General features: G+C 30.2%; 1 protein-coding gene across 2 annotated transcripts in view; it reads right to left on the reverse strand.

Moving 5' to 3' along the window:
- LOC136987371 (DENN domain-containing protein 1A-like) overlaps positions 1–12,280 on the reverse strand; it is a 52,274-nt gene that overhangs the window by 27,606 nt on the left and 12,388 nt on the right. For both annotated transcript variants that reach the window (XM_067285107.1, XM_067285106.1), the window contains exons 3-9: positions 11,837–11,880; positions 10,652–10,701; positions 7,116–7,223; positions 6,845–6,914; positions 4,200–4,295; positions 795–848; positions 637–698 (exon numbers count right to left, since the gene is read on the reverse strand). In XM_067285107.1, coding sequence (XP_067141208.1) covers positions 637–698; positions 795–848; positions 4,200–4,295; positions 6,845–6,914; positions 7,116–7,223; positions 10,652–10,701; positions 11,837–11,880 — 484 coding nt within the window. The remainder of the gene's footprint in view (positions 1–636; positions 699–794; positions 849–4,199; positions 4,296–6,844; positions 6,915–7,115; positions 7,224–10,651; positions 10,702–11,836; positions 11,881–12,280) is intronic.

The following is a 12,280-nucleotide window of genomic DNA, read 5'->3' on the forward strand; positions in this document are numbered from 1 at the left end:
CTTTTCAGTTATCCGACCAACCCCAGTCCCCCAATTAAGTCGGATAATCGATGCTCTACTGTACTTGCGATAAGAAAACGCGCACATAACACCGATCTCAGCGTTTTCTCCGTTTTATTGTAGAACTGTTATTTCCTCAAGTGTGTTTGAAAAGGCTGAATGGAAAGACACATCTTGTATGTATTGTCTACTCAAGAATTTTTTAAAACAATTTTTGTAAGCAATAATAGATGTGCATTCATAGCTTCAATGAGTCTCTACTTGTTTGCAACTGCTTTCAATACATGCGTAGAATCTACTCCACTAAAATAGATTGCAGATATGCAATATTTTTTAAATCATCTTGTATATTTTAAGAGAATTTTAAGGGTATACATTAAAGATAATTATACGTAAGAATGAAAATTAATTAGCAAAGACATCATTTTACTATAAAACAGAATTTGAGAAATTTTAGTACATTAGATTCACCTAATAATTAAATATTCTATTCGAAAATTTAAAAAGATTTAATTATTTTAAGATAATATATTATCAGAAGTAAATAATCAAGCTTAAAATGTTTAAGAACAGATTAAAATATGTGATTTTTATCATTTATTAATTGAATACAACAACATATAAATTATAACTAACCTAGCAAATATAGTCATCATATTATTGACACTTATAGCACTGAAATATTCTGTTAAATTCCTCTGTAAGATAATAAATATAAAGATATTCCATTTAGTATGAAATTGTTGTTATATTTTCTTAACAGTTTCTTTATGATACAATTTGAAATCACTTACATCTTCAGGAATGCTTGATAATTTATGATGATCTGGAGTACTAGCAATAAAATCCTGAAATGTATTTAAATTGATTATACTGATGCAATAGATGCTTAAGTAGTTTATTTTAATTATAACAATTTTTTAAAATGAAGTTAATTATATAGCAATGTCTTTTAAAAAAAATCAGTAGTGTTGGGTTTTTTTCTAATAATAACTCTCTTGCTATTCACCACATTCTTGAGATGAGAGAGAGCTTAATAGTTCCAATAAACCATAGTGCAATGCCTGGAAGAACATAAGCTTCCAATGCCATCCATTCCAGTAAAGTCTTTAATGAAAAATGAATCAACAAGTGATCCATAAGCAGCAGCCAAAGTGGGAAGCTGCAGTCAAGTATTTGTTCAACATACTGCGGGCAGCTGAATTATAAACATTTAACTTTAAGCTTACCCACTTCTCTACAGAAAAAAGAAAATAGTTGCAACATATTCTCAGTGTAATACTGACTTAGACACCATCCAGGTTAACAAATGTTCACAAGTTAGGCAGAAGCTCACATTTGAAAATATGCACGTTCTCCTTTGGCTACCTGTTGCAAATGAAGACCTGGTCCAAGTGTAACTACTTCATTACAAACACATTCACCACATTACTCACAAACAATGCATAACACACGTTAACCCAGTCAAAATGCTTCGTGGTAATCTAACCACTAACCAACACGGCCAAAAACTATACAAACAAATGAAATGGACTCAAAACATGAAGAAATTCATAATGTGTACCTACTACACTATCGCAAAACAAAACAAATATGGCAAAATACAGACACTAAATGACAAATTCACACAAAAATATCCACATCTTACTGTTATAGAAAGGGGGCTGTTGATCAGAAAAGAACAATTTTACACAATAACACTAGTGCACACACAATACTTGAACATATCAAACAATACATTGCAGAACAAATATATCAACAAACACAAATAGTACATTACATAGAAAATAAAAAAGTCATTGACACAACGGTCACTCATGAAAATGCACCTAGTATAACATGTGCCAATAAAAATAAACAATTACAATTGACACTATAAACACAGAATTACTTAACACATCCACAACTTATTTCCTCATTAAATCCCACACAGAAATAACAAATACCCAAAATATACACATCAAAACAAGTTGCAATAACTCTAAACCGTTTATGTATACGCATTACCAAAAGACATTCAACCAGTCAACTGTAATAGCATACCACCGGCTTTAAATTACAGTCGTGAACATTCAAACCACAGACAAATCATAATCCTGCACGGCAGAATAAAAACATTTACATTTTACAGAAAGAATAATATGCATAAAAGTGAACTTGTAATTCACATTAATTACAAAGAAAAACCATGATATCGCACTTGTGCAAAGCTGAAAAATCATATCTAATACAAAATATCTTTAAGAGCTTATAGAAAGAGATAGAGACATAGAAAGAGAGGAAGAGAGAGAGAGAGAATGGTCATCATCTTTTCTCTTCATTGTATGTGAAATTAACAAGGAACTAAGCTGATCAAAAAAGTCCTGAAACTGGTTTGGAATCAATTTTTAAAGGAACCAATGACTAATAAGAACTAGGCTAAAGTTCTAAATGAATGGGTGCCCTCCTCCAAAAATTCTCTAGGTCCAAAATTAGACATTTTCATGTAATAGTGACCTGAGTAACCAGCAGAGAAACTGAACAATTGGTAAATTTCCCAGAGAATGTTTTAAACATTTTTCATTAGGAAATCTCTCTAATTGTTAGAACATCATATTTTCTCTACTTTACAAAAGTTTATCATCACAGATGGGCATACATCATAAACTAGCACAACATTTTCATTTTCCACATTTCAAAAATAGAATTTAAGCATTTAATTAAAGTTACCAATATTTTTAACAAACAAACATGTGGAATTCAGTTATAAATAAAAAGCAATAATTTATCATACTTGTATTAAATTAGCTTAAACAAACTTCACTGCAACATCAAGGATTAATGATACAATGCTTGCCCTCGGGAGGATGCCCTCCCCAATTTTCAGACTAACCGTCATAACATTACAAAAACATATTTAGATTTTGTTATAGGAACTCTTGGTACGATAAATGGAACCGGAAGACGCATCACAGCATTGTGTTTGTATTTGAGATGTATATTATATTTCTTAACAGTCAAAAATGTCTGAACATGAATGTAATGTCCTAACCAATTGTATTTGAAATGTAACTTAAGATATCCCATATATTATCTTGTTAAAGATGATATATTGAATTTTCTAGAATAAATATAAACTTTTCTTATACTCAAAAAAAAAATTTTACTGAGAAAAAAGCACATTCTATGAAGTTTGAGTGTTAAAAATCAAAAGACATTCTATTAGGAAAATATTAAGCAGAAAAATGGTAAGCAAGGGTGCCTGTATGGTTTGAGAGCCACCACAAACTACAGCTTTGCGAGAGCAAAATGCTAGCAAATGTGCGCTAGCAATCCAATGATGTCAAAGGCCCCACTCCTTTCTTTACGCCTGCTTCATTATTCCTTTGCTAGTGCAGTGATTTGAGCATATGCTCACTGTTGAATTCTATCAACAGTGAATGTATGCTTATATCACTGCACTAGCAAAGGAATAACTGTGCAGGCACATAGAAAGGAGCAGGGCCTTTGATGTCATTGGGTGTGCTAGTGCACGTTTGCTAGCGTTTTGCTCTCGCAAAGCTGTAGTTTGCAGCGGCTCTAAGAAACAAACTTTGCTGTAACTAATAAATTAACTAATTAATGATAAATTCAGAATTGAAATTACTTTTTATGTAGAGCTTTTTTACAGAAAAGAATATTAAAGTGTTTAATTAAGAACCTTTGATATGTAGATATAAGAACATCAGTTTCATCAATAAACATTGATAAAACTGGAATAAATTTCAGAATCCTACATGATAAACATGAGGATAATATAATGTTTGAACAATATATTCAAGATTATGAAAATTCTGCATTTTAAAACATACCTGTGTCTCAATCTACATGATTAACTCCAGAAATACATAACACTCCCTTAAATCAAGTAAGTGGAAATCCTTGGTACTTAACATCACATAATCTAAAACTTTTAAAATGAAATGTATTTTTATAGAAAAAATCATTTGAATTTCAAAACAACAAATCTCTGAATGCAAGAGAGAAGATCATAGAAAATTGCAAGTAAAAGTAAAATCTCATCTCATTAGCCTAGAAATTACATAAATAAAAATCATGTAAACCAAGGCATCACTATATTTCCAGAGTATTTAAATTCAATTAAACTTGAAGATATTCTGATCATGTAAAAAATTACTTTAAAAATTTATACAATAATTATTTATTTTTATGTAACTTACACTTTTACCCTGATTATAAGCAACATGAAGTTTCATTCCAGGTTCTGGGACTTCTACATTATATAAAGCTTGAAGAAATTTCCAAAGATCTCCTGGCTAAAATAAATTTATAATTTTTTTTATTAATAATATCGCAGTTTACAACATTATGCATAATCTTATAATTAGATTAAACTATAACAGAAAAATTTAAAAAGGTACATCCACTTTGATGTAATGTTACTGAAGTAAACAAGAACCATTAATACAAGAATTAAATGCAATTAAATAGCCAAGAGAAACAATGTAAAAGACTACATGCATGATTTAAATAAATGAATCTGATATTCTATTTCGTAATCACTAATTTTATCTTTCGTTGATTCCGAATGATCAGCTGAATTATCAAGCTATCTTTGTGTTACGTTAATGATTAGTTACTAATTAATTGACTCCAGGTCCAAGAAATGTAAAGAAACAGAAACAATCAAGTTACAAATCCACTAAGAAAAGGGAAAGAAATAAACACATGAATATATATGAAGGTGTGAAGCTATAATTTCATAGCGTTACAACACAATGACGTCACTGCTAATCGGCTCTACACCTTCACTCTGCTTGTCAAATAGTTCGTGTTTTATTTTCTTATGAAAAATAGAAATATCAACCATAGAGAAATATCGTCTTAGGTAGGTAAATAGCATGTGTTTAACTACTAAATAAATGTTACTACTAAGTATTACACAACTTGAATGTAGTGAATATTCTTCTTGTTAGAGCACAAACATAGTATTGGCATTAATGCATACTGTCAAACTGTCATGCAATGTTATGAATGTCAAATTAAAGTTAGACAATGCACATTAGTGAGCATTATGATATGTATTGTTATTCTTTATATGTTATTAGCACAATGCAAAATATTTTAGATAAGTATTAATGAGTCAAGCAAACAAGACTTAAAAGACTAATCTTATAAACATCTTGTCCAAATGACCAATTTTCTACAATTGAATTCAATCTACATATTCCAAAAGATTCTACCAGTATTTTCATAACCTGATAGTGATGATTACATTTAATTGATATTAAATTTAATGAATAAAAAGAAAAAAACAAAGCGCTATCTTTAATTCCAGTTCAATACAACAATTCATTTCAACCATGTGATAAAAATGCTTACTTTTCATCATCCTTAACTGCTGCTTCACTTTAAAATATTGTTCAATTTTAAAGGATTATCATTCTTCTGCACTTTGTTCATAGTTTATAATAAGTTCTGTTAAAACTTAGCAAAATTAAATAAACTGCTTAACTAAGGAATTCAAATCAAACTGACCAGATTTGTTGACGATTCAGATATTTACACAGTGAACTGGAATACAATTTGTAAGTTATCTTGAGCATGTTCGAGAGCAATTGATTCTCTCAAGAATGTGAGAATGAAATTTAACGTATGATTCTTATCTCATCATTGATTGGTTCAATAATGTGACAAGGAGTAAATTTTATAATAATTGCATTAATTTTTTACACTGTGGTTGGACTTGTCAAACTATGGTCACTAATAAGCTGCAAGTTTGTTCAAATGAGGCAAATTCATGCTTACAGCAGTTTCAAGCATCAAAGTGTCATCGGTAGTCATATGAAAAATCAATCTTAAATAGTATATTCAAGTTTTGTTTCAATATGATGCTCTATTTTCATGTTAAAACTTTTAATTAAACTTAACATTTACATAAGAATAAACTGAAATTAATTTTAAACTAATACAGAATGTATTGAACCTTTCATTTGGTTTTGACAATAATAGAGAGGTTGAGGCGCAAGTCCAAACATTGAACTTGTATGGCAAGCAGAAGTACACGGTTTATGTTTTCAGTCCAAGTAAAAGACCTTGCAGTGCTCGTTCACAACATCACGTGACTCGGTGAACGTCGCGCATTGACTCTCAGGAAATTTGTTGAAAAATTGGCGGATACATTTAACATCAAAGGTTCCCAGCAAAGGTAAATAAACAAATTAAACTGTTTAAAAGTATTTATAGGATGTTTAATAACACTAAATAATTATTTTTAATTAGCGTGGTGTCTCCTACCGTACGATCGGACTACCTCATACTTTTGTCGAGAGAAGTAGTAGCTTGTGTAAATTCAAAAGCAGCTCGGAAAATTAATTTTTAGAAAATTTACGCTGTTGATGGTAGAACATGCCGTGGAAGAACAAACCTACCTTAAGATAATCTATTATGAAGACAAATATATGTAAATTCTATAGGCTCTTCACATCACTCACTAAAAAATTGAATAATTAAATAATTTCTGGATTAAAATCGTCTGTTTCTTTGAAATGTTATTCATAAATGCTTAAGTAATCATTATTTTAATAAAATAGGTCATAATTTTAACCACAAACACAAAAAAATGAAGAAGTTTAAGCCGATCGTCTACTCGCCATTATAGACATAGCGAACACCATTATCGACCATCTAGAATTGCAGATGGCGGGCGCTCACACTTTGAGCCGAATACGTGCACTTTAACCTCTCTAATATTTACAAAAATTGAATATTTACATATTAATTATAAATTTAAATATGAATTTAACATATTAAAAATATTTTAAAACATATAAAAAGAAATTACATAAACATTAAGAGTTCTTACATCTTTGTGCTCTGTTAAATCGGCAATATGATTGAGAACCATACAAAATGTTTCATGCCATGGAAAACAACTAGAATAATAAAATTATTATATAATGTAACCAAAAACTGAATTATGAATATCATTACGTGTGTACATACGTATCGTGTATGTATTTCAAAAAATTATTTAACATTAAACTTTAAAATATTTAAAATAATTTTTTTTATTTTGCATTTTCATGTTTTATTTATACAGAAAAAGAAATAAAAATAATAATAATAAAGTTTACCTAATGACTACAAAAAAATTAGGTGCTTGCGAAGTATGTCTGCAGTAGCCAAATGTCCACTTACTATCGATACTTGTTAACACAAATGAAAAATGCTGAATTGCAATACTAAAAAGTGAAGAATAATAATTTTTTTTTATAAATATGCATTTAGAAAATAATAATAATTCTGAAATAAGCATATACATAGACCACTAACACAAAGAAAATCAATTATAAAAATTTAATTTGATTTTAAAATTAACTTAAAAGTATTTATATATATGTTATGGACAAAGTGATTAATCGGGCATTATGAATAATGACCAAAAAGAGCGGGCAGTGTGATAAATATTAATTCATTTATCAAACTGACCGGTCATTATGAATACTGCTACCACCTAGTCGGGCAAAGTGATAATAATACGTCGAGGAGTGATCATTCGACATACGCTAGCCAATCGGCACTCAGTTGCGTGTGCATATCGCGTTTAGTACCGAATTTTAAATCTGATTAAAAAAAACTCCACTTATTTCGTTTAGAAATATTTATTTTTTGTAAATTATTTCAAAGTACTATTAACTATATAAATTAAACTAATATTAACAAAAAGTATTTATTAACAAATTTATACTTAAATAAAAAATTAATTTACAGGAAACTTCTGGAGTTTCATTTTTGGTATAAATTATATAAAATATTAAATGTTTTATAGTTTATTTATTTGAGCAATTAAGATTTTGATGACATTTGGAATTACATAATTTTTTTTTCTTTGTAGCATTTGCATCTATTAGATTTGCAACCAATTTTGCAGCAGCATCGACTATAGCCTTGACCTCCAGAAATTGATGACATTCTTGCACATTCTCTAAGCGAAATTTCTTCACCTGGTACATCTTCAACAGAAATGAAGTTTTCTTTACAAACAGTAAATTGGTTTCTTGAATATAATACATTTAATATGCCATATTTGGTACCCAGTTTGTAAAGGTTTTTATCTTTAACCGCAACGACGACACCTAAAATATTTTTTCCATCACTGCGGGCTCGATCTACATCAGGTACACGAATCCTTACTGTATCACCAACATTAGCTGCTGTGTATTTGGAATTTGATGTACCAATCATTTTTTCTGCTTGCTTTTTAAGATTTAACAAAGCCATCTCCCTTGTTTTAGATACATTTCTTATTTTTTCTTCTATTTTTGGATCAATTGTTTGGATTGTTTCTTCTTCACTCATCAATTCTGGAATACTAATAACATCCTGGTTTAGATTTTTTTCATGTAAAGACGATGTAGATCTTTGAACTTCATCAGTTATATTGCTATGAGAGGATGGCATTATCGAATAATCCTTTATAATGTTTTCTTGGACGGTACCTGAACTTTCAGAGTTTGAACAACTTTGACTTACTTCGTCGATAGTTTTAAAATGTCGAATGATCACTTCTCAACGTGTTATTATCACTTTGCCCGACTAGGTGGTAGCAGTATTCATAATGACCGGTCAATTTGATAAATTGTTGAAATTTATTACAATGCCCGATTTTGTTGGTCATTATTCATAATGCCCGTATTAATCACTTTGCCCATAACATATATATATATATATATATACAGTAGAGCGTCGTTTATCCGAAAGCCGGTCAACCGAAACGTCGGTTAACCGAAAGCTTTCCAGTCGAACTGTGTCGTACCGAATCGAACGTTTTTGATACTAGATTAACTTCTAAAGTATAATTTTTTTGTTTTTATATTTTTCAATATATTTATTTTGTTTGTACAAAATAAAGAAATAATTTTTAACGATACAATAGCCTCGAATATTATAAAACTTTTCGTTCGGCTTAAAATCGACAAAAATTCAACACGAAGCGACACGCAACGGAGAAAAATTCCAACATCGGATAGGTTAATATATTTTTTCGTACATAATCGGTTATCCGAACAACCCCAGTCCCCAATTGATTCGGATAAACGACACTCTACTGTAGTTTCAAATTTGACAAGATTTAGAATTTACTAAGACTTACAAGATGTGTTCTAAAAACGTCCGGATAAATCAAAAAAATGAAAAAAACGTCTCAAAATAATGTTCCCAAACTGGGGTCGGTAATCTAATTTCGGAGGTTCTTCAAATATAGAAGATACGTAATTTATTTTGTGCTGTAAGTTTATTTTCCTCAAAATATACCGATAAAAAAAAAATGACAAGTTTTGCCACAGAACATTACTTATTTTCGATACGATTACTATGTATAAAAGTCACTTCCCACAGAGAGTGCATTCAATCTCCACCACTTTTAAGTTTATATTTATCTGAATAAGAATCAAATAATGAAAAACAGCTTATGGACAGAAGCAAAGCTTTGGTGTAATGTGTTATTAAGTATTGACCTTTTATGATTCTGTGCATTATTTAATACATACGCATGTTTATATTTTGAAGGAGTTCTCTGCACGTAAGTAGTTTTTAACCTAATACAACAGTTATATAAGAAATGCATCAATTTTTTTTCAAAATAATCACAGAGCTTCAATATACACTTTCTCCGATAATTTCTCTAATTTCAGAAACATTTAGGAAAACGAGTTTAAGGAATTGTAGCATTTTCTTCAATTTATCTTGTACAAGATTCTATCAGCTTAATCTAGCTTTTTGTTTTTTAACTTTGAGTAAAAAGTCACTAGCAGCTAGATCTTTTTTTTAAACTTCTTTCTAGCCCGTAGGCACTAAGAGTGCCTATTTTTTAGTTGATCCTATTATGGATTTGGCCAGGCCCAATATATCCGTACAGACCACTTCCAAAAAATTTCTGGGGATTTTTGACCGTCCAGATTTGATCCCAGGTCCCCCAAAGAAGTAGACTGCCACTTTAACCACTCAGAAATCCAGTCTAGAAGCTGGATCAGGAGAATAAGAATGGTTGAAGAACCAATTTTTAAAAAACTAGTTCCAATATTAAAGAAAAAATCATTTGAATCAATAGAATTTGTATAAGATGTAACAAAGAAACTATTTTCAATCTCTAAAAGAAACTGATCTTTCAAAACGTCTCCTGAATTAAAGAAATTGTTAGGAAAAGTATATTGATTATTATGAAATTGCAGTATAAATAAATTTCTTTATAGCTTGGAACGTTAAGGTCTTTTGACCATTACCGAAACTTTTCAAACACACCGTGCATTTTTGAAAATAAATTTTAAAGGTTAATGTAACCCTTGGTGCCAAGATGGCGGCTCGTCTCTGATTCCAGCAAGGAAACAGTGGGACGCACATTCTAACCTATTCTAATAAATTACCATGATTAGCAACCAAATTATTAGAATAGGTTAGGTTAGGTTAGGTTAGAATGTGCGTCCCACCGTTTCCTTGCTGGAATCAGAGACGAGCTGCCATCTTGGCACCAAGGGTTACATTAACCCAAAACTTCTTGGTTAATTGATTAATTAACTTTTAAGTGACTCTAAATTATCAAAAAAACTTTTAATGAAGCAAATGTATATATATAATTGCATACTAAAAGTATAGAGCTTAAAAAATGACTTACTTTGTAAATTCACAAGGATAAGAAAATTCAATTATGGACTTCAACATTTCCTATAATTCATATAGTAAATTAATTTTCATTGCACATTGTAAAAATTTAAAAATTTCTTATTTCAAAATTTATTTATAAGTTAAATATACAGAATGATAAAACGAAAAGGTTTACTCGTGCAGAGTAGACTCAACAACACTAGAAATAAATTTCAAATGTCTGTGATATATTAACGTTCAAGAATTAAGTGTTTTTTGAAAAGAATAGCAGGGCATTAACAAGCATAACTCGTGGCATCACTAAGTTTATTTGCCTGGAATTGTGTGTATAAATATACATGCACAAATACAAACCATACACCAATATTTACAGACTACAATTATACTACAAGGTGTCCCACGTAAAACCAGACTTACTTGTCGATTAAATAAAACTGGGCCTCAATCAATAATAAAACATTGGCTCTGCAAGCTTTCCAGTGGCGTAGCGAGGGGGGTGCAAGGGGTCTATCATGCACCGGGCGCCACTCGCAGAGGGGTGCCCAAACGGTCTCTAAGACAAACTAATGTGTTTCTGGAGGGGGGAGAGGGGCACCAATAAAGTGTTGGGCGCCAGTTATGCCCCGGGCGCCAGTTATGTTCGCTACGTCACTGAAGCTTTCTTAACATTTTGTGAATAAAACTGAATTTTCAAAGGGTTTTTTTGCCTAGTTATGTGATCATAACAACACAAAAAGAACACTTCAAATCAAAAAACGGTACTAGAGTTTTCGACTTGAAATTAACTTCTCTGTAACCCCTCCATTTTTTACACGCATTTCTGAATTTATGGTCTTTTTCTGTAACTCCAATACTCTTCTTACTAAGTCTATCTAGTGTATGTAACATATGATGTACTATACATAAAAAAATGTTCAGTCCTGTTGCTGCTCCCACTGCAGACAGAAAGGCGACAGACAAGACACTTAAGCCATATTACTGGCTGTGCCGGCCCAGCAGATAATCCACTTTCCCGAGATTGTACTGTGTATGTTCACCAAGAGATTAATTGTATTAATTTTATATATTTGTTAAAAATGTAATGAGTAAATAAAATAGAATACAAAAAAAATTAATTTATGTAGAGTATTTTAGTCTTAAAGCGCATTGAGAAAATAAATGGATAGATTAAATCTTTAAAAATATTTTTTTTTACCTCGTTATTGTAAGAATCGGGAAACTTCTGCAAAATCCAGCAATCTAAAAATTTATTTCAAAATAAAATACTTAAATAATTCACATTTTAAAGGTTTAAAAAGTAATTACTGCACTTATTTACAGAATTATAAAAATATAAAATTATGACAATAATAATTGTTCATTTTATAACAGTATATTTAATAGAAATTAATAATGAAAATATTTAGTGAAAATACTTTACAAATTTATTAATTTATAATAAAAAAAATTAATATATCATTTTGCAAAATCAATAAATTTTGTAATTAGTAACTATAATTTGCACCTCTCATTGAACACCTCAATTGGTTGGAGACTATGCACATTTTTAAATCCTCCGTCACCAGCACGTGCATAAATTTTAAAGAGGAGATGGTTTTATCGTTAGCCTGGCAGGAGTTAATTCACAGCACATTCTAGT

The sequence above is a fragment of the Centruroides vittatus genome, unplaced genomic scaffold, assembly GCF_030686945.1.
Source record: "Centruroides vittatus isolate TY-2023 unplaced genomic scaffold, ASM3068694v2 scaffold_1519, whole genome shotgun sequence".
Taxonomy (NCBI): domain Eukaryota; kingdom Metazoa; phylum Arthropoda; class Arachnida; order Scorpiones; family Buthidae; genus Centruroides; species Centruroides vittatus.